Consider the following 25652-nt stretch of genomic DNA (forward strand, 5'->3'; position numbering starts at 1 on the left):
AGGGAGGAGAGACGCTCAACAAGGGGAGGGAGGCATTGAGAGGGACTTTCCCTAGACAGACCTGACCCCAGCCACTGAGAACACCGTCTGCAGAGAGAGAAGACCAAACTACTGAGCTCTACCTCAGAGATATACAGGAGAGACCAGAACTAAAGACTCAGGACTAGACCCAGGACCCAACATCCAACACCTAAGACCTAAGACTCTTTAACTAGGCCCAGGACTCCGACCCAAACCCAACATCCAAACCCAGAACCAGGGAGAGACCAGGGTACGCTGACCCATAAAGGATCTAGGAGCAGGTTCTGTTACACAGGAACTCACCATACCCAGCCATGCCTGCCTCTGGAGGGACAGAGTGAGTACTACAACAGTGTTATAACTAGCTTAACTAAATCACCAGGGTAACAGTGTTATAACTAGCTTAACTAAATCACCAGGGTAACAGAGTGAGTACTACAACAGTGTTATAACTAGCTTAACTAAATCACCAGGGTAACAGTGTTATAACTAGCTTAACTAAATCACCATGGTAACAGTGTTATAACTAGCTTAACTAAATCACCAGGGTAACAGTGTTATAACTAGCTTAACTAAATCACCAGGGTAACAGAGTGAGTACTACAACAGTGTTATAACTAGCTTAACTAAATCACCAGGGTAACAGTGTTATAACTAGCTTAACTAAATCACCAGGGTAACAGTGTTATAACTAGCTTAACTAAATCACCAGGGTAACAGTGTTATAACTAGCTTAACTAAATCACCAGGGTAACAGTGTTATAACTAGCTTAACTAAATCACCAGGGTAACAGTGTTATAACTAGCTTAACTAAATCACCAGGGTAACATTCATTATGCATCAAACGGACTGGGACTACTACTCACGTTTGTTTATCATTTCAAAATGTTTTGCTAAGTTGTGCACTAATGACTATGACCCAAGTTTCCATTCTGCACTTTGTCTTATTATATCCATGAAGCAATAAGGGCTGAGATGAGGCCAGGAGAGGTCTGTCCTCTACTCTTTGTAAACAGAGCTGTAGACGGGGCTAAATTCAGATCATCGTCACATGGAGAAACAGGAGCTATGTGGGACAAGTGTGTGTGTGTGACTGTGTGACTCTGTGTGTGTGTGTGATTGTGTGTGTGTGTGTAACTGTATGTGTGTTGGCAGTCCTAAGGGGGAGGATTTCTCCACTGCTATCCTGAAGCAGAAACACAGACCCAACAGACTGGTGGTGGATGAAGCCCACAATGAAGACAACAGCATCGTCAGCCTCTCACAGGTGTGTGTGTGTTACCAGTCTCAGGGGTGTGTGTGTTGCCAGTCTCAGGGGTGTGTGTGTTACCAGTCTCAGGGGTGTGTGTGTGTTGCCAGTCTCAGGGGTGTGTGTGTTACCAGTCTCAGGGGTGTGTGTGTGTTGCCAGTCTCAGGGGTGTGTGTGTTACCAGTCTCAGGGGTGTGTGTGTGTTGCCAGTCTCAGGGGTGTGTGTGTTACCAGTCTCAGGGGTGTGTGTGTTACCAGTCTCAGGGGTGTGTGTGTGTTGCCAGTCTCAGGGGTGTGTGTGTGTTGCCAGTCTCAGGGGTGTGTGTGTGTTGCCAGTCTCAGGGGTGTGTGTGTGTTGCCAGTCTCAGGGGTGTGTGTGTTACCAGTCTCAGGGGTGTGTGTGTTACCAGTCTCAGGGATGTGTGTGTTACCAGTCTCAGGTGTGTGTGTTACCAGTCTCAGGGGTGTGTGTGTTACCAGTCTCAGGGGTGTGTGTGTTACCAGTCTCAGGGGTGTGTGTGTTACCAGTCTCAGGTGTGTGTGTTACCAGTCTCAGGTGTGTGTGTTACCAGTCTCAGGGGTGTGTGTGTTACCAGTCTCAGGGGTGTGTGTTACCAGTCTCAGGGGTGTGTGTGTTACCAGTCTCAGGTGTGTGTGTTACCAGTCTCAGGTGTGTGTGTTACCAGTCTCAGGTGTGTGTGTTACCAGTCTCAGGGGTGTGTGTTACCAGTCTCAGGTGTGTGTGTTACCAGTCTCAGGTGTGTGTGTTACCAGTCTCAGGGGTGTGTGTGTTACCAGTCTCAGGTGTGTGTGTTACCAGTCTCAGGGGTGTGTGTGTTACCAGTCTCAGGGGTGTGTGTGTTACCAGTCTCAGGTGTGTGTGTTACCAGTCTCAGGTGTGTGTGTTACCAGTCTCAGGTGTGTGTGTTGCCAGTCTCAGGTGTGTGTGTGTTACCAGTCTCAGGTGTGTGTGTTGCCAGTCTCAGGTGTGTTTGTTGCCAGTCTCAGGTGTGTGTGTTACCAGTCTCAGGTGTGTGTGTTGAAAGCTGAAATATCTTGAGTCAATATGTATTTAACCCCTTTGTTATGACAAGCCTAAATAAGTTCAGGAGTACAAATGTGCTTAACAAGTCACTCAATAAGTTACATGGACTTAACATGATTTTTGAATGACTACCTCACCCCACACATACTATTATCCGTAAGGTCCCTCAGTCGAGCAGTGAATTTCAAACACAGAATCAACCACAAAGACCAGGGAGGTTTTCCAATACCTTGCAAAGAAGAGCACATATTGGTAGATGGGTAAGCATTTCAAAAATCCAACATTGAAAGTCCCTTTGAGCATGGTGAAGTTATTAATTACACTTTGGATGGTGTATCAATACAGCCAGTCACTACAAAGATGCAGGAATCCTTCCTAAGTCAGTTGCCGGAGAGGACGGAAACCGCTCAGGGTTTTTCACCATGAGGCTAATGGTGACTTTAAAACAGTTAGAGTTTAATGGCTGTGATAGGAGAAAACTGAGGATGGATCAACAACATTTTAGTTACTCCACAATACTAATATAATTGACAGAGTCAAAAGAAGCAAGCCTGTACAGAATAAAAAAGATTCCAAAACATGCATTCTGTTTGCAACAAAGCACTGAAGTAATACTGCCAAATATGTGGCAAAGCAATTCACTTTTTGTCCTGAATACAAGGTGTTATGTTACACAACACATCACTGAGTACCACTCTCCATATTTTCAAGCATAGTGGTGACTGCATCATGTTATGGGTATGCTTGTAATCATTAAGGACTGGAGAATTTTTCAGGATAAAAAAGAAATGGAATGGAGCAAAGCACAGGCAAAATCCTAGAGGAAAACCTGATTCAACCTGCTTTCCACCAGACACTGGGACATTAATTAACCTTTCAGCAGGACAATAACCTAAAACACAAGGCCAAATCTACACTGCAGTTGCTTACCAAGAGTGGCAGAGTTACAATTTTGATTTAAATATCATTGAAAATATATGGCAAGACCTGAAAATGGTTTTGGTTTTGGTCTAGCAATGATCAACAACCAATTTGACAGAGCTTGAAGAATTTTGAAAAGAATAATGTGCAAATGTTGCACAATACAGGTGTGCAAAGCTCGTAGAGACTTACCCCGAAAGACTCACATCTGTAATCGCTGCCAAAGGTGCTTCTACAAAGTATTGACTCAGGGGTGTGAATACTTCAGAAAATTTGATATTTCTGTATTTAATTTTCAATAAATTTGCAAACATTTCACCTTTTTTTTGTCATAATGGGGTATTGTGTGTAGATGGGTGAGAAAAAAAAGCAATTTAATCCATTTTGAATTCAGGCTGCAACACAACAAAGTGTAAGTCAAGGCACTGTACCTCCAGTCTCGAACGTGTGTATTACTTCCTGTGTCTCCAGTCTCGAGCGTGTGTATTACTTCCTGTGTCTCCAGTCTCGAGCGTGTGTATTACTTCCTGTGTCTCCAGTCTCGAGCGTGTGTATTACTTCCTGTGTCTCCCAGGCGAAGACAGAGGAGCTGCAGTTGTTCCGTGGCGACACAGTGGTCCTGCGGGGGAGGAAGCGTCGTGAGACGGTGTGTATCGTGTTGACAGACGACACCTGTCCAGACGAACGCGTCCGCATGAACCGCGTCACACGCAACAACCTGAGGGTACGCCTCGGTGATGTCATCAGGTAGGCTACTGTACTGATCACCTGTGTGATGTCATCAGGTAGACTTCTGATTAGAGATATACAATTCCGGTAAGTTTTCCAAAAATTCCCAGGTTTTCCAGCTATCCTGGTCGGAGGATTCCAGAAAGGTTCTAACCAGGATTTCTGGGAAATTTGGGAAAATGCCTGTGTGCTAACTCTATATCGATGCAGGTAGGTAGCCTAGCAGTTAAGAGCGATTGGCTTTTAACCGACAGGTCGCTGGTCCGAATCCCCGAGATGACTAGGTGAAAAATCTGTCTAAAAAAATCACATTGAATGTTGATGTGTCCTTGAGCAAGGCACTTCACCCTGATTTCTCCTGGAAGTCACTCTGGATAAGAGCGTCTGCTAAATGACTAAAAAGTAAAATGTCTGATTACTCTGAACCGGATTACATTTCCATTTTAGTCAGTCACAAATTGAGCCTATTTTTGGCCTAAAAAGCACTTTCAATTAAGATTTTCTGTGTCTCTGTGCATGTGTGTGTGTCTAGTGTCCATGCATGCCCAGATGTGAAGTACGGCGTGCGTATCCATGTCCTGCCGATAGATGACACCATCGAAGGGTTAACGGGAAACCTGTTCGACGTCTTCCTGAAACCCTATTTCTTGGAAGCCTATCGGCCTGTACACAAAGGTACACATAACTGTTGTACAAAAAGGTAGACTGACCCTACTGGCCCTTACACAGAGGTACTCATAACTGTTGTACAAAAAGGTAGACTGACCCTACTGGCCCTTACACAGAGGTACTCATAACCTTTGTCAATGAATTGTTTATATAACGTACAACTTATTATAAAACTTCTGACATTCCATCAAGTGGTTATAACTTTTTCTAACATTTCTGACATTCTATAAACTGGTAACACGACATGTAGTCCTACAGCTGATAATAACTTGACACAACACTGTAATTCTACTATAAGATCACTATTTGTAAGAAGCTGTTTAGTTGTTGAGTAACTGTCATCATTGTTGTGTTGCTAGGCGACATCTTCCTTGTGCGAGGGGGCATGCGGGCAGTGGAGTTCAAGGTGGTGGAGACAGACCCCGCCCCCCACTGCATTGTCGCCCCGGATACCGTCATCCACTGCGAGGGACAGCCAATCAACAGAGAGGTCTCTGTGTAAAATGACACTTTTTATTGAATTGGGCCAAAACAAACTCTACAACAGGGGAGTCCAACTCATTCCATGGAGGGACCAGTGTCGGCTGTTTTTTTTGTCTTTTCCCAACTTGTGTCCATTTAAGACCTGGACAACCAGGTGATGAAAGATCCTAACTAATTCATTACAAGCACAAGGGATGAAGTACAAGGGGGGGGGGGGGGGGGGGGGGGGGAGAACCTACAGGCAGAGACACACTGCTCTAAAATTTTGCTAACATTTCCCAAGCTGAAAGTCTGACTGAATGATTGACAGCATGTTGTACCTGTGAGGGTCTCATATTGTCTTCCCCCTGCCTCTGATAGGACGAGGAGGAGAGTCTGAATGACGTAGGCTATGATGACATTGGAGGTTGTCGTAAACAGTTAGCTCAAATCAAAGAAATGGTGGAGCTTCCCCTCAGACATCCTGGACTCTTCAAGGCTATAGGAGTCAAGGTGATCTATCTATTCATCCATCCCTCTATTTATACCTCTATCTATCCGTCCATCCCTCCATCTGTCCGTCTGTTTGTCCGTCCATCCACCCATCCCATTTCAAAGCTCCCGAGTGGCGCAGCGGTCTAACGCACTGCATCTCAGTGCTAGATGTGTCACTACAGACACCCTGGTTCAAATCCAGGCTGTATCACAACTGGCCATGATATGGAGTCCCATAGGGCGGCGCATAAATGGCCCAGCACCGTCTGGGTTTGGCTGGGGTAGGATGTCATTTTAAAATAAGAATTTGTTCTTAACTGACTTGTTAAGTAAAGGGGGAAAAAAAAGAAAAAAATCCATCCATCCTCTCCTTCTTCTCCCTCTCCCCTCCCTCTCCCTCCCCCTCTCCCCTCCTCCTCCCTCCCTAGCCTCCCAGGGGTATTCTGCTGTATGGACCTCCAGGTACAGGGAAGACACTGGTTGCCCGGGCCGTCGCCAACGAAACTGGAGCATTCTTCTTCCTCATCAATGGTGAGACTCTGACCTCTAACCCTGACCTCCTAAATTCTCTAACCCCTGACCTCTAACTCCTGACCTCCTAAATCCTCTAACCCCTGACCTCTAACTCCTGACCTCCTAAACCCTCTAACCCCTGACCTCCTAAACCCTCTAACCCCTGACCTCCTAAACCCTCTAACCCCTGACCTCCTAAACCCGGACCTCCTAAACCCTCTAACCCTTGACCTCAAACTCCTGACCACTTAAACCCTCTAACCCTGACCTCTTAAACCCTCTAACCCTTGAACTCTAACTCCTGACCACCTAAACCCTCTAACCCCTGACCTCTAACTCCTGACCACCTAAACCCTCTAACCCCTGACCTCTAACTCCTGACCTCCTAAATCCTCTAACCCCTGACCTCTAACTCCTGACCTCATAAACCCTCTAACCCCTGACCTCCTAAACCCTCTAACCCCTGACCTCCTAAACCCTCTAACCCCTGACCTCAAACTCCTGACCTCCTAAACCCTCTAACCCTTGAACTCGAACTCCTGACCTCCTAAACCCTCTAACCCTTGAACTCGAACTCCTGACCTCCTAAACCCTCTAACCCTTGACCTCTAACCCTGACCTCTTAAACCCTCTAACCCTTGACCTTGACCTCGAACTCCTGACCACCTAAACCCTCTAACCCTTGACCTCTAACCCTGACCTCTTAAACCCTCTAACCCTTGATCTCAAACTCCTGACCTCCTAAACCCTCTAACCCTTGACCTCTAACTCCTGACCTCCTAAACCCTCTAACCCTTGACCTCTAACCCTTGACCTCTAACTCCTGACCTCCTAAACCCTCTAACCCTTGACTTCTAACTCCTGACCTCCTAAACCCTCTAACCCTTGACTTCTAACTCCTGACCTCCTAAACCCTCTAACCCTTGACCTCTAACTCCTGACCTCCTAAACCCTGTAACCCCTGACCTCTAACGCTGAGCTCGAACCTCTAACCCATCTAACACCCAACCTAACGATACTGGAGCCTTCTTCTCCTTTATTAGCGATGAGGGGCATCCGGTCATGTATTTCCTGTGTGTTACGGCCATTCCAGTCCCCCCAGTTTACCCCAATCCCAAACCAACCCCATACACCTATTCATAGGTCATAATGTATTCTAACTCCCTCTACCAGTCTATTCATAGGTCATAATGTATTTTAACTCCCTCTCTGTCTATTCATAGGTCATAATGTATTCTAACTCCCTCTACCAGTCTATTCATAGGTCATAATGTATTCTAACTCCCTCTCTGTCTATTCATAGGTCATAATGTATTTTAACTCCCTCTCTGTCTATTCATAGGTCATAATGTATTCTAACTCCCTCTCTGTCTATTCATAGGTCATAATGTATTTTAACTCCCTCTCTGTCTATTCATAGGTCATAATGTATTCTAACTCCCTCTCTGTCTATTCATAGGTCATAATTTATTCTAACTCCCTCTCTGTCTATTCATAGGTCATAATGTATTCTAACTCCCTCTACCAGTCTATTCATAGGTCATAATGTATTTTAACTCCCTCTACCAGTCTATTCATAGGTCATAACGTATTCTAACTCCCTCTCTGTCTATTCATAGGTCATAATGTATTCTAACTCCCTCTACCAGTCTATTCATAGGTCATAACGTATTCTAACTCCCTCTACCAGTCTATTCATAGGTCATAATGTATTCTAACTCCCTCTACCAGTCTATTCATAGGTCATAATGTATTCTAACTCCCTCTCTGTCTATTCATAGGTCATAATGTATTCTAACTCCCTCTACCAGTCTATTCATAGGTCATAATGTATTTTAACTCCCTCTACCAGTCTATTCATAGGTCATAATGTATTCTAACTCCCTCTACCAGTCTATTCATAGGTCATAATGTATTCTAACTCCCTCTACCAGTCTATTCATAGGTCATAATGTATTCTAACTCCCTCTACCAGTCTATTCATAGGTCATAATGTATTCTAACTCCCTCTACCAGTCTATTCATAGGTCATAATGTATTCTAACTCCCTCTCTGTCTATTCATAGGTCATAATGTATTCTAACTCCCTCTACCAGTCTATTCATAGGTCATAATGTATTCTAACTCCCTCTCTGTCTATTCATAGGTCATAACGTATTCTAACTCCCTCTACCAGTCTATTCATAGGTCATAATGTATTCTAACTCCCTCTCTGTCTATTCATAGGTCATAATGTATTCTAACTCCCTCTACCAGTCTATTCATAGGTCATAATGTATTCTAACTCCCTCTCTGTCTATTCATAGGTCATAATGTATTCTAACTCCCTCTCTGTCTATTCATAGGTCATAATGTATTCTAACTCCCTCTACCATTCTATTCATAGGTCATAACGTATTCTAACTCCCTCTACCAGTCTATTCATAGGTCATAATGTATTCTAACTCCCTCTACCAGTCTATTCATAGGTCATAATGTATTCTAACTCCCTCTCTGTCTATTCATAGGTCATAATGTATTCTAACTCCCTCTACCAGTCTATTCATAGGTCATAATGTATTTTAACTCCCTCTACCAGTCTATTCATAGGTCATAATGTATTCTAACTCCCTCTACCAGTCTATTCATAGGTCATAATGTATTCTAACTCCCTCTCTGTCTATTCATAGGTCATAATGTATTCTAACTCCCTCTACCAGTCTATTCATAGGTCATAATGTATTTTAACTCCCTCTACCAGTCTATTCATTGGTCATAATTTATTCTAACTCCCTCTCTGTCTATTCATAGGTCATAATGTATTCTAACTCCCTCTACCAGTCTATTCATAGGTCATAATGTATTTTAACTCCCTCTACCAGTCTATTCATAGGTCATAATGTATTCTAACTCCCTCTCTGTCTATTCATAGGTCATAATGTATTCTAACTCCCTCTACCAGTCTATTCATAGGTCATAATGTATTCTAACTCCCTCTCTGTCTATTCATAGGTCATAATGTATTCTAACTCCCTCTCTGTCTATTCATAGGTCATAATGTATTCTAACTCCCTCTACCAGTCTATTCATAGGTCATAATGTATTCTAACTCCCTCTACCAGTCTATTCATAGGTCATAATGTATTCTAACTCCCTCTACCAGTCTATTCATAGGTCATAATGTATTCTAACTCCCTCTACCAGTCTTGCGGTTGGGTAGGAGGGAAAACACATTTTGGTTCGGGGGATTATCTTCATTCTGTCTACTCTGTCTCCTGTGTGTTACGCTGTATTGTGTCCCCAGGTCCTGAGATCATGAGTAAGATGGCCGGGGAGTCAGAGAGCAACCTGAGGAAAGCCTTCGAGGAGGCAGAGAAAAACTCTCCCGCCATTATCTTCATAGATGAACTGGATTCTATCGCTCCTAAGAGAGAGAAGGTGAGGACAGAGGGAAAGACTGAATTCTATCGCTCCTAAGAGAGAGAAGGTGAGGACAGAGGGAACGACTGAATTCTATCGCTCCTAAGAGAGAGAAGGTGAGGAATGAGGGAAAGACTGGATTATATCACTCCTGAGAGAGAGAAGGTGAGGAATGAGGGAAAGAGAAGGTGAGGAATGAGGAAAAGAGTGGATTCTATCACTCCTGAGAGAGAGAAGGTGAGGATTGAGGGAAAGACTGGATTCTATCACTCCTGAGAGAGAGAAGGTGAGGAATGAGGGAAAGAGTGGATTCTATCACTCCTGAGAGAGAGAAGGTGAGGAATGAGGGAAAGAGTGGATTCTATCACTCCTGAGAGAGAGAAGGTGAGGAATGAGGGAAAGGGGGAGAGAGAAGAACAGTAGAATACAAGTGGGGAGAAAGAAAAGCGTGTGTGATAACTGTGTGTGATAACTGTGTGTGATAACTGTGTGTGCCTGCGTACATGATTGTGTGTGTGGCAACTGTGTGTGCATGTGCCTGCGGGCCTGTGCACGTGTGTGTGTGTGTTTGTGTGTGTATGATAACTTTGTGTGTGTGTGTGTGTGTGTGTGTGTGTGTGTGTGTGTGTGTGTGTGTGTGTGTGTTTATAACTGTGTGTGTTTATAACTGTTTGTGTGTGTGTGTGTGTGTTTGTGTTTATAACTGTGTGTGTTTATAACTGTGTGTGTGTGTGTGTGTGTGTGTGTGTGTGTGTGTGTGTGTGTGTGTGTGTGTGTGTGTGTGTGTGTGTGTGTGTGTGTGTGTGTGTGTGTTATAACTGTGTGTGTGTTTATAACTGTGTGTGTTTATAACTGTGTGTGTTTATAACTGTTTGTGTGTGTGTGTGTGTTTGTGTTTATAACTGTGTGTGTGTGTGTGTGTGTGTGTGTGTGTGTGTGTGTGTGTGTGTGTATGTGTGTGTGTGTGTGTGTGTGTGTGTGTGTGTGTGTGTGTGTGTGTGTGTATAACTGTGTGTGTGTGTGTGTGTGTTTATAACTGTGTGTGTGTGTGTGTGTGTGTTATAACTGTGTGTGTTTGTGTGTGTTTGCAGTGGTGGAAAAAGTATTAAATTGTCATACTTGAGTAAAAGTATAGATACCTTAATAGAAAATCACTCAAGTAAAAGTGAAAATCACCCAGTAAATGACTAAATGAGTAAAAGTAAAAAACATATTTGGTTTGAAATATTCTTAATTTTGAAAAGTAAATGGAATTGATAAAATGTACTTAAGTATCAAAAGTAAAATTACAAACCATTTCATCTTCCTTATATTAAACCAGACGCCACGATTTTCTTGTTTTTATTCATTTACGAATAGCCAGGGTCACGCTCCAACATTCAGACATCATTTATAAACAAAGCATTTGTGTTTAGTGAGTCGACCAGATCAGAGGCAGTAGGGATGTTCTCTTGATAAGTGTGTGAATTGGACCATTTTCCTGTCTTGCTAGGCATTCAAAACATAATGTGTACTTTTGGGTGTCAGGGGAAATGTATGGTGTAAAAAGTACATAATTTTCTTTAGGAATGTAGTGAAGTAAAAGTTGGCAAAAATATAAATAGTAAAGTACAGACACCCCCCCAATAATAATTAAGTAGTACTTTAAATAATTTTTACTTAAGTACTTTACACTACTGTGTGTTTGTGTGTGTGACAACTGTTCATGCTTGCATACATGATTGTGTGTGTGTGTGTGTGTGTGTGTGTGTGTGTGTGTGTGTGTGTGTGTGTGTGTGTGTGTGTGTGTGTGTGTGTGTGTGTGTGTGTGTGTGTGTGTGTGTGATCAGACCCATGGGGAGGTGGAGAGGCGAATTGTATCACAGCTCCTCACCCTGATGGATGGACTGAAGCAGAGAACTCACGTTATCGTCATGGCAGCCACCAACAGACCCAACAGCATCGACCCTGCCCTGAGACGCTTCGGTTAGAGAGGCACACACTCACACACACACACACACACACACACACACTAGTTAGTTAACACCCGTCTCTGTGTCACTCAGGCAGGTTTGACAGAGAGATAGACATCGGCATCCCAGATTCCACTGGTAGACTGGAGATACTGCAGATTCACACCAAGAACATGAAACTATCTGATGACGTGGACCTGGAGAGGGTGAGGAGGGGGGGGAGATGGGGGAGGGGAGAGGACAGGGGGAGGAGGGGGGAGAGATGGGGAGGGGGAGGGGAGAGGACAGGGGGAGGAGGGGGCAGAGATGGGGAGGGGGAGGGGAGAGGACAGGGGGAGGAGGGGGGAGAGATGGGGAGCTGAGAGGACAGGGGGAGGAGGGGGCAGAGATGGGGGAGGGGAGAGGACAGGGGGAGGAGGGGGGCAGAGATGGGGAGGGGGAGCGAGAGGACAGGGGGAGGAGGGGGGAGAGATGGGGAGGGGAGAGGACAGGGGGAGGAGGGGGCAGAGATGGGGAGCTGAGAGGACAGGGGGAGGAGGGGGCAGAGATGGGGGAGGGGAGAGGACAGGGGGAGGAGGGGGCAGAGATGGGGAGGGGGAGCGAGAGGACAGGGGGAGGAGGGGGGAGAGATGGGGAGGGGAGAGGACAGGGGGAGGAGGGGGCAGAGATGGGGAGGGGGAGCGAGAGGACAGGGGGAGGAGGGGGGAGAGATGGGGAGGGGGGAGAGGACAGGGGGAGGAGGGGGCAGAGATGGGGAGGGGGAGGGGAGAGGACAGGGGGAGGAGGGGGCAGAGATGGGGAGGGGGAGGGGAGAGGAGAGGACAGGGGAGGAGGGGGGGAGGAGGGGGTAGAGATGGGGGAGGGGGAGGGGAGAGGACAGGGGGAGGGGGGGGGATAGGGAGGGGAGAGGACAGGGGGAGGAGGGGGTAGAGATGGAGAGGGGAGAGGACAGGAGGAGGAGGGGGAGAGATGGGGAGGGGAGAGGACAGGGGGAGGAGGGGGGAGAGATGGGGAGGGGAGAGGACAGGGGGAGGAGGGGGGGAGAGATGGGGAGGGGAGAGGACAGGGGGAGGAGGGGGTAGAGATGGGGAGGAGAGGGGGAGGTCAAAAGTAGTGCACTATATAGGGAATAGTGTTCTGGTCTAAAGTAGTGCACTATATAGGGAATAGGGTTCTGGTCTAAAGTAGTGCACTATATAGGGAATAGGGTTCTGGTCTAAAGTAGTGCACTATATAGGGAATAGGGTGCCACTGGGGACTGTTTTGTGCCAGTGAAGTTGGGACAATAAAGTTCTATTCATTGTACTGTGCTTCCTGGTAGGTTTCCATGGATGCGCATGGCCATGTAGGGTCAGACCTGGCAGCTCTGTGTTCTGAGGCGGCTCTACAGGCCATCAGGAAGAAGATGACCCTGATTGACCTGGAGGACGACACCATTGATGCTGAACTGCTCAACTCACTGGCAGTTACCAATGATGACTTCAGGGTTAGTGGTAGCCACACACACACACACACACACACACACACACACACACACACACACACACACACACACACACACACACACACACACACACACACACACACACACACACACACACACACACACACACACACACACTATAGACCTGCACATCTCATCGTCCATCTCCCTCCCTCTCCCCTCCTTCCTTCCCTCTCCCCCCTCTCCCCTCCCTCCCTCCCTCCTCCTCCTCTCTCCCTCCAGTGGGCGTTGGGGCAGAGTAACCCGTCAGCTCTGAGGGAAACAGTAGTGGAGGTTCCTAATGTTAACTGGGAGGATATAGGAGGACTGGGAGAGGTCAAGAGAGAACTGCAGGAACTAGTACAGGTAACACACACCTGTATCTCTACAGGTAACACACACACCTGTATCTCTACAGGTAACACACACACCTGTATCTCTACAGGTAACACACACACACACACCTGTATCTCTACAGCTTACACACACACACCTGTATCTCTACAGGTAACACACACACCTGTAACTCTACAGGTAACACACACACACCTGTATCTCTACAGGTAACACACACACACCTGTATCTCTACAGGTAAAACACACACCTGTATCTCTACAGGTAACACACACACACCTGTATCTCTACAGGTAACACACACACACCTGTATCTCTACAGGTAAAACACACACCTGTATCTCTACAGGTAACACACACACCTGTATCTCTACAGGTAAAACACACACCTGTATCTCTACAGGTAAAACATACACCTGTATCTCTACAGGTAACACACACACACCTGTATCTCTACAGGTAAAACACACACCTGTATCTCTACAGGTAACACACACACCTGTATCTCTACAGGTAAAACACACACCTGTATCTCTACAGGTAACACACACACCTGTATCTCTACAGCTTACACACACACACACACACCTGTATCTCTACAGCTTACACACACACACCTGTATCTCTACAGGTAACACACACACCTGTATCTCTACAGGTAACACACACACACACCTGTATCTCTACAGGTAACACACACACCTGTATCTCTACAGGTTACACACACACACACCTGTATCTCTACAGGTAACACACACACACCTGTATCTCTACAGGTAACACACACACACCTGTATCTCTACAGGTTACACACACACACCTGTATCTCTACAGGTTACACACACACACACACCTGTATCTCTACAGGTAACACACACACACACACCTGTATCTCTACAGGTAACACACACACACACACACATCTGTATCTCAACAGCTAACACACACACACACACACACACACACACACACACACACACACACACACACACACACACACACACACACACACACACACACACACACACACACACCTGTATCTCAACAGGTAACACACACACACCTGTATCTCAACAGGTAACACACACAAACACACACACGCACCTGTATCTCTACAGGTAACACACACACCTGTATATCTACAGGTAACACACACACACACCTGTATCTCAACAGGTAACACACACACCTGTATCTCTACAGGTAACACACACACACACATCTGTATCTCAACAGGTAACACACACACACACCTGTATCTCTACAGGTAACACACACACACACACACACCTGTTTCTCAACAGGTAACACATACGCACACACAGCTGTATCTCTACAGGTAACACACACACACCTGTATCTCAACAGGTAACACACACACACACACCTGTATCTCAACAGGTAACACACACACACACACACACCTGTATCTCAACAGGTAACACACACACACACACACACCTGTATCTGAACAGGTAACACACACACACACACACACACACCTGTATCTCTACAGGTAACACACACACACACCTGCATCTGTACAGGTAACACACACACACACCTGTATCTCAACAGGTAACACACACACCTGTATCTCAACAGGTAACACACACACACCTGTATCGCTACAGGTAACACACACACACCTGTATCTCTACAGGTAACACACACACACACACCTGTATCTCTACAGGTAACACACACACACACACACACACCTGTATCTCTACAGGTAACACACACACACACACACACACACACACCTGTATCTCAACAGGGAACACACAGACACACACACCTGTATCTCAAAAGGTAACACACACACACCTGTATCTCAAGAGGTAACACACACACACACACACACACACCTGTATCTCTACAGGTTACACACACACACCTGTATCTCTACAGGTAACACACACACCTGTATATCTACAGGTAACACACACACACACCTGTATCTCAACAGGTAACACACACACCTGTATCTCTACAGGTAACACACACACACACATCTGTATCTCAACAGGTAACACACACACACACCTGTATCTCTACAGGTAACACACACACACACACACACACCTGTTTCTCAACAGGTAACACATACGCACACACAGCTGTATCTCTACAGGTAACACACACACCTGTATCTCAACAGGTAACACACACACATACACCTGTATCTCAACAGGTAACACACACACACACACACCTGTATCTCAACAGGTAACACACACACACACACACACCTGTATCTGAACAGGTAACACACACACACACACACACACACCTGTATCTCTACAGGTAACACACACACACACCTGCATCTGTACAGGTAACACACACACACACCTGTATCTCAACAGGTAACACACACACCTGTATCTCAACAGGTAACACACACACACCTGTATCGCTACAGGTAACACACACACACCTGTATCTCTACAGGTAACACACACACACACACCTGTATCTCTACAGGTAACACACACACACACACACACACCTGTATCTCAACAGGGAACACACAGACACACACACCTGTATCTCAACAGAAAGCACACCCACACCTGCATATCAACAGGTAACACACACACACACACACCTGTTTCTCAACAGGTAACACACACACACACACACCTGTATCTCAACAGGTAGCACACACACACACCTGTATCTCAACAGGTAACACACACACACACCTGTATCTCAACAGGTAACACACCCACACCTGCATATCAACAGGTAACACACAGACACCTGTATCTCAACAGGTAACACACACACACACACACACCTGTTTCTCAACAGGTAACACACACACACCTGCATCTCAACAGGTAACACACACACACCTGCATCTCAACAGGTAACACACACACACACACACACACACCTGTTTCTCAACAGGTAACACACACACACCTGTATCTCAACAGGTAACACACACACACACCTGTTTCTCAACAGGTAACACACACACACACCTGTATCTCAACAGGTAACACACACACACACCTGTATCTCAACAGGTAACACACACACACCCACACCTGCATATCAACAGGTAACACACACACACACCTGTATCTCAACAGGTAACACACACACACACACACACACACACACACACACACACACACACACCACCTGTTTCTCAACAGGTAACACACCACACACCTGCATCTCAACAGGTAACACACACACACCTGCATCTCAACAGGTAACACACACACACCTGCATCTCAACAGGTAACACACACACACACACACACACACCTGTTTCTCAACAGGTAACACACACACACCTGTATCTCAACAGGTAACACACACACACACACCTGCATCTCAACAGGTAACACACACACACACACACACACACCAGTATCTTAACAGGTAACACACACACACACCTGTATCTCAACAGGTAACACACACACACACAAACACATGTTTCTCAACAGGTAACACACACACACACCTGTATCTCAACAGGTAACACACACACACACCTGTATCTCTACAGGTAACACACACACACCTGTATCTCTACAGTTAACACACACACACCTGTATCTCTACAGCTTACACACACACACACACACACACACACACACACACACACACACACACACACACACACACACACACACACCTGTATCTCAACAGGTAACACACACACACACACACACACACACACACACCAGTATCTCAACAGGTAACACACACACACACACCTGTATCTTAACAGGTAACACACACACACACACACACCTGTTTCTCAACAGGTAACACACACACACACACACACCTGTTTCTCAACAGGTAACACACACACACACCTGCATCTCAACAGGTAACACACAGACACACACACCTGTATCTCAACATGTAACACACAGACACACACACCTGTATCTCAACAGAAAGCACACCCACACCTGCATATCAACAGGTAACACACACACACACACACACACACACACACCTGTTTCTCAACAGGTAACACACACACACACACCTGTATCTCAACAGGTAACACACACACACCTGTATCTCAACAGGTAACACACACACCCACACGTGCATATCAACAGGTAACACACACACACACACACCTGTTTCTCAACAGGTAACACACACACACCTGCATCTCAACAGGTAACACACACACACCTGCATCTCAACAGGTAACACACACACACAAACACCTGTATCTCTACAGGTAACACACACACACACCTGTATCCCAACAGGTAACACACACACACACACCTGTATCTCAACAGGTAACACACATACACACACACCTGTATCTCTACAGGTAAAACACACACCTGTATCTCTACAGGTAACACACACACACCTGTATCTCAACAGGTAACACACACACACACCTGTATCTCAACAGGTAACACACACACACACACACACCTGTATCTCAACAGGTAACACACACACACACACACCTGTATCTCTACAGGTAACACACACACACACCTGTATCTGTACAGGTAACTCACACACACACCTGTATCTCAACAGGTAACACACACACACTTGTATCTCAACAGGTAACACACACACACACCTGTTTCTCAACAGGTAACACACACACACACACCTGTATCTAAACAGGTAACACACACACACACACATGTATCTCAACAGGTAACACACACACCCACACGTGCATATCAACAGGTAACACACACACACACACACACCTGTTTCTCAACAGGTAACACACACACACCTGCATCTCAACAGGTAACACACACACACCTGCATCTCAACAGGTAACACACACACACACCTGCATCTCAACAGGTAACACACAAACACACACACCGGTTTCTCAACAGGTAACACACACACACACCTGTATCTCAACAGGTAACAAACACACACCTGTATCTCAACAGGTAACACACACACACCCACACCTGCATATCAACAGGTAACACACACACACCTGTATCTCAACAGGTAACACACACACACACACACCTGTTTCTCAACAGGTAACACACACACACCTGCATCTCAACAGGTAACACACACACACCTGCATCTCAACAGGTAACACACACACACAAACACCTGTATCTCTACAGGTAACACACACACACACCTGTATCCCAACAGGTAACACACACACACACACCTGTATCTCAACAGGTAACACACATACACACACACCTGTATCTCTACAGGTAAAACACACACCTGTATCTCTACATGTAACACACACACAACTGTATCTCAACAGGTAACACACACACACACACACCTGTATCTCAACAGGTAACACACACACACACACACACACACACCCGTATCTCAACAGGTAACACACACACACACCTGTATCTCTACAGGTAACACACACACACCTGCATCTCAACAGGTAACACACACACACAAACACCTGTATCTCTACAGGTAACACACACACACACCTGTATCCCAACAGGTAACACACACACACACACCTGTATCTCAACAGGTAACACACATACACACACACCTGTATCTCTACAGGTAAAACACACACCTGTATCTCTACATGTAACACACACACAACTGTATCTCAACAGGTAACACACACACACACACACCTGTATCTCAACAGGTAACACACACACACACACCCGTATCTCAACAGGTAACACACACACACACCTGTATCTCTACAGGTAACACACACACACACACCTGTATCTGTACAGGTAACACACACACACACACCTGTATCTCAACAGGTAACACACACACACCTGTATCTCAACAGGTAACACACACACACCTGTATCTCTACAGGTAACACACACACACCTGTATCTCTACAGGTAACACACACACACCTGTATCTCTACAGGTAACACACACACACACACCTGTATCTCTACAGGTAACACACACACACACCTGCATCTCAACAGGTAACACACACACACCTGCATCTCAACAGGTAAAACACACACCTGCATCTCAACAGGTAACACACACACACACACACACACACACACACACACACACACACACACACACACACACACACACACACACACACACACACACACACACAAGTATCTTAACAGGTAACACAAACACACACACCTGTATCTCAACAGGTAACACACACACACACACCTGTTTCTCAACAGGTAACACACACACACACTTGTATCTCAACAGGTAACACACACACACCTGTATCTCTACAGGTAACACACACATATCTGTATCTCTACAGTTAACACACACACACACACCTGTATCTCTACAGCTTACACACACACACACACACACACAAACACACACACACACACACACACACACACACACACACACACCACACACACACACACACACACACACACACACACACACACACACACACACACACACACACACACACCTGTATCTCAACAGGTAACACACACACAAACACACATACACACACACACACCAGTATCTCAACAGGTAACACACACACACACACACACCTGTATCTTAACAGGTAACACACACACAGACACCTGTTTCTCAACAGGTAACACACACACACACACACACACCTGTTTCTCAACAGGTAACACACACACACACCTGCATCTCAACAGGTAACACACAGACACACACACCTGTATCTCAACAGAAAGCACACCCACACCTGCATATCAACAGGTAACACACACACACACACACACACCTGTTTCTCAACAGGTAACACACACACACACACACCTGTATCTCAACAGGTAACACACACACACACACACCTGTATCTCAACAGGTAACACACACACCCACACCTGCATATCAACAGGTAACACACACACACACACACCTGTTTCTCAACAGGTAACACACACACACCTGCATCTCAACAGGTAACACACACACACATGCATCTCAACAGGTAACACACACAAACACCTGCATCTCAACAGGTAACACACAAACACACACACCTGCATCTCAACAGGTAACGCACAAACACACACACCTGTATCTCAACAGAAAGCACACCCACACCTGCATATCAACAGGTAACACACACACACACACACCTGTTGCTCAACAGGTAACACACACACACACACCTGCATCTCAACAGGTAACACACACACACACCCACACCTGCATATCAACAGGTAACACACACACACACCTGTATCTCAACAGGTAACACACACACACACCTGTTTCTCAACAGGTAACACACACACACCTGCATCTCAACAGGTAACACACACACACACCTGCATCTCAACAGGTAACACACACACACACACACCTGTTTCTCAACAGGTAACACACACACACCTGCATCTCAACAGGTAACACACACACACACACCTGCATCTCAACAGGTAACACACACACACACACACATCAGTATCTTAACAGGTAACACACACACACACCTGTATCTCAACAGGTAACACACACACACACACCTGTTTCTCAACAGGTAACACACACACACACACACACCTGTTTCTCAACAGGTAACACACACACACACCTGCATCTCAACAGGTAACACACAGACACACACACCTGTATCTCAACAGGTAACACACAGACACACACACCTGTATCTCAACAGAAAGCACACCCACACCTGCATATCAACAGGTAACACACACACACACACACCTGTTTCTCAACAGGTAACACACACACACACACCTGTATCTCAACAGGTAACACACACACACACCTGTATCTCAACAGGTAACACACACACCCACACGTGCATATCAACAGGTAACACACACACACACCTGTATCTCAACAGGTAACACACACACACACACACACACCTTTTTCTCAACAGGTAACACACACACACCTGCATCTCAACAGGTAACACACACACACCTGCATCTCAACAGGTAACACACACACACCTGCATCTCAACAGGTAACACACACACACACACACCTGTTTCTCAACAGGTAACACACACACACCTGTATCTCAACAGTTAACACACACACACACACCTGCATCTCAACAGGTAACACACACACACCTGCATCTCAACAGGTAACACACACACACACACCTGCATCTCAACAGGTAACACACACACACACACACACACCAGTATCTTAACAGGTAACACACACACACACCTGTATCTCAACAGGTAACACACACACACACACACATGTTTCTCAACAGGTAACACACACACACACCTGTATCTCAACAGGTAACACACACACACACACCTGTATCTCTACAGGTAACACACACACACCTGTATCTCTACAGTTAACACACACACACCTGTATCTCTACAGCTTATACACACACACACACACACACACACACACACACACACACACACACACACACACACACACACACACACACACACACACACACACACACACACACCTGTATCTCAACAGGTAACACACACACACACACACACACACACACACACACACTCACACCAGTATCTCAACAGGTAACACACACACACACACCTGTATCTTAACAGGTAACACACACACACACACACCTGTTTCTCAACAGGTAACACACACACACACACACACACACACACCTGTTTCTCAACAGGTAACACACACACACACCTGCATCTCAACAGGTAACACACAGACACACACACCTGTATCTCAACAGGTAACACACAGACACACACACCTGTATCTCAACAGAAAGCACACCCACACCTGCATATCAACAGGTAACACACACACACACACACACCTGTTTCTCAACAGGTAACACACACACACACACCTGTATCTCAACAGGTAACACACACACCCACACGTGCATATCAACAGGTAACACACACACACACACACCTGTTTCTCAACAGGTAACACACACACACCTGCATCTCAACAGGTAACACACACACACCTGCATCTCAACAGGTAACACACACACACAAACACCTGTATCTCTACAGGTAACACACACACACACACCTGTATCCCAACAGGTAACACACACACACACACACCTGTATCTCAACAGGTAACACACATACACACACACCTGTATCTCTACAGGTAAAACACACACCTGTATCTCTACAGGTAACACACACACACCTGTATCTCAACAGGTAACACACACACACACCTGTATCTCAACAGGTAACACACACACACACACCTGTATCTCAACAGGTAACACACACACACACACACCTGTATCTCTACAGGTAACACACACACACACCTGTATCTGTACAGGTAACACACACACACACCTGTATCTCAACAGGTAACACACACACACCTGTATCTCAACAGGTAACACACACACACCTGTTTCTCAACAGGTAACACACACACACACACCTGTATCTAAACAGGTAACACACACACACACACACCTGTATCTCAACAGGTAACACACACACCCACACGTGCATATCAACAGGTAACACACACACACACACACCTGTTTCTCAACAGGTAACACACACACACCTGCATCTCAACAGGTAACACACACACACCTGCATCTCAACAGGTAACACACACACACCTGTATCTCAACAGGTAACACACACACACCCACACCTGCATATCAACAGGTAACACACACACACCTGTATCTCAACAGGTAACACACACACACACCTGTTTCTCAACAGGTAACACACACACACCTGCATCTCAACAGGTAACACACACACACCTGCATCTCAACAGGTAACACACACACACAAACACCTGTATCTCTACAGGTAACACACACACACACCTGTATCCCAACAGGTAACACACACACACACACCTGTATCTCAACAGGTAACACACATACACACACACCTGTATCTCTACAGGTAAAACACACACCTGTATCTCTACATGTAACACACACACAACTGTATCTCAACAGGTAACACACACACACACACACCTGTATCTCAACAGGTAACACACACACACACACACACACACCCGTATCTCAACAGGTAACACACACACACACCTGTATCTCTACAGGTAACACACACACACACCTGTATCTGTACAGGTAACACACACACACACCTGTATCTCAACAGGTAACACACACACACACCTGTATCTCAACAGGTAACACACACACACCTGTATCTCTACAGGTAACACACACACACCTGTATCTCTACAGGTAACACACACACACACACCTGTATCTCTACAGTTAACACACACACACCTGTATCTCTACAGCTTACACACACACACACACACACACACACACACACACACACACACACACACACACACACACACACACACACACACACACACACACACACACACACACACACACACACACACCTGTATCTCAACAGGTAACACACACACACACACACACACACACACACACACACACACACACACACACACACACACACACACACACACACACACACACACACACCAGTATCTCAACAGGTAACACACACACACACCTGTATCTTAACAGGTAACACACACACACACACACACACACACACACACCTGTTTCTCAACAGGTAACACACACACACACCTGCATCTCAACAGGTAACACACAGACACACACACCTGTATCTCAACAGGTAACACACAGACACACACAACTGTATCTCAACAGAAAGCACACCCACACCTGCATATCAACAGGTAACACACACACACACACACACACCTGTTTCTCAACAGGTAACACACACACACACACCTGTATCTCAACAGGTAACACACACACACACCTGTATCTCAACAGGTAACACACACACCCACACGTGCATATCAACAGGTAACACACACACACACACACACACCTGTTTCTCAACAGGTAACACACACACACCTGCATCTCAACAGGTAACACACACACACAAACACCTGTATCTCTACAGGTAACACACACACACACCTGTATCCCAACAGGTAACACACACACACACACACACACCTGTATCTCAACAGGTAACACACATACACACACACCTGTATCTCTACAGGTAAAACACACACCTGTATCTCTACAGGTAACACACACACACCTGTATCTCAACAGGTAACACACACACACACCTGTATCTCAACAGGTAACACACACACACACACCTGTATCTCAACAGGTAACACACACACACACACACCTGTATCTCAACAGGTAACACACACACACACACACACACACCCGTATCTCAACAGGTAACACACACACACACCTGTATCTCTACAGGTAACACACACACACACCTGTATCTGTACAGGTAACACACACACACACCTGTATCTCAACAGGTAACACACACACACACCTGTATCTCAACAGGTAACACACACACACCTGTATCTCTACAGGTAACACACACACACCTGTATCTCTACAGGTAACACACACACACACACCTGTATCTCTACAGTTAACACACACACACCTGTATCTCTACAGCTTACACACACACACACACACACACACACACACACACACACACACACACACACACACACACACACACACACACACACACACACACACACACACACACACACACACACACACACCTGTATCTCAACAGGTAACACACACACACACACACACACACACACACACACACACACACACACACACACACACACACACACACACACACACACACACACACACACCAGTATCTCAACAGGTAACACACACACACACCTGTATCTTAACAGGTAACACACACACACACACACACACACACACACACACCTGTTTCTCAACAGGTAACACACACACACACCTGCATCTCAACAGGTAACACACAGACACACACACCTGTATCTCAACAGGTAACACACAGACACACACAACTGTATCTCAACAGAAAGCACACCCACACCTGCATATCAACAGGTAACACACACACACACACACACACCTGTTTCTCAACAGGTAACACACACACACACACCTGTATCTCAACAGGTAACACACACACACACCTGTATCTCAACAGGTAACACACACACCCACACGTGCATATCAACAGGTAACACACACACACACACACACACCTGTTTCTCAACAGGTAACACACACACACCTGCATCTCAACAGGTAACACACACACACAAACACCTGTATCTCTACAGGTAACACACACACACACCTGTATCCCAACAGGTAACACACACACACACACACACACCTGTATCTCAACAGGTAACACACATACACACACACCTGTATCTCTACAGGTAAAACACACACCTGTATCTCTACAGGTAACACACACACACCTGTATCTCAACAGGTAACACACACACACACCTGTATCTCAACAGGTAACACACACACACACAC

At 45.8% G+C, this 25652-nt stretch overlaps 1 protein-coding gene across 1 annotated transcript in view; it reads left to right on the top strand.

Moving 5' to 3' along the window:
• Nucleotides 1-37: 37 nt before the first annotated feature.
• The window catches only part of LOC106564263 (transitional endoplasmic reticulum ATPase), an 83971-nt gene continuing 58356 nt past the window's right edge, over nt 38-25652 (top strand). The window contains exons 1-12 of the mRNA XM_045690785.2: nt 38-358; nt 1178-1289; nt 3812-3984; nt 4499-4641; nt 4995-5125; nt 5479-5610; nt 6021-6123; nt 9389-9522; nt 11334-11469; nt 11550-11662; nt 12778-12942; nt 13183-13305. Coding sequence (XP_045546741.1) covers nt 336-358; nt 1178-1289; nt 3812-3984; nt 4499-4641; nt 4995-5125; nt 5479-5610; nt 6021-6123; nt 9389-9522; nt 11334-11469; nt 11550-11662; nt 12778-12942; nt 13183-13305 — 1488 coding nt within the window. The 5' untranslated portion in view covers nt 38-335. The remainder of the gene's footprint in view (nt 359-1177; nt 1290-3811; nt 3985-4498; nt 4642-4994; nt 5126-5478; nt 5611-6020; nt 6124-9388; nt 9523-11333; nt 11470-11549; nt 11663-12777; nt 12943-13182; nt 13306-25652) is intronic.

The sequence above is a fragment of the Salmo salar genome, chromosome 12 (assembly GCF_965601325.2).
Source record: "Salmo salar chromosome 12, fSalSal1, whole genome shotgun sequence".
Lineage (NCBI taxonomy): Eukaryota > Metazoa > Chordata > Actinopteri > Salmoniformes > Salmonidae > Salmo > Salmo salar.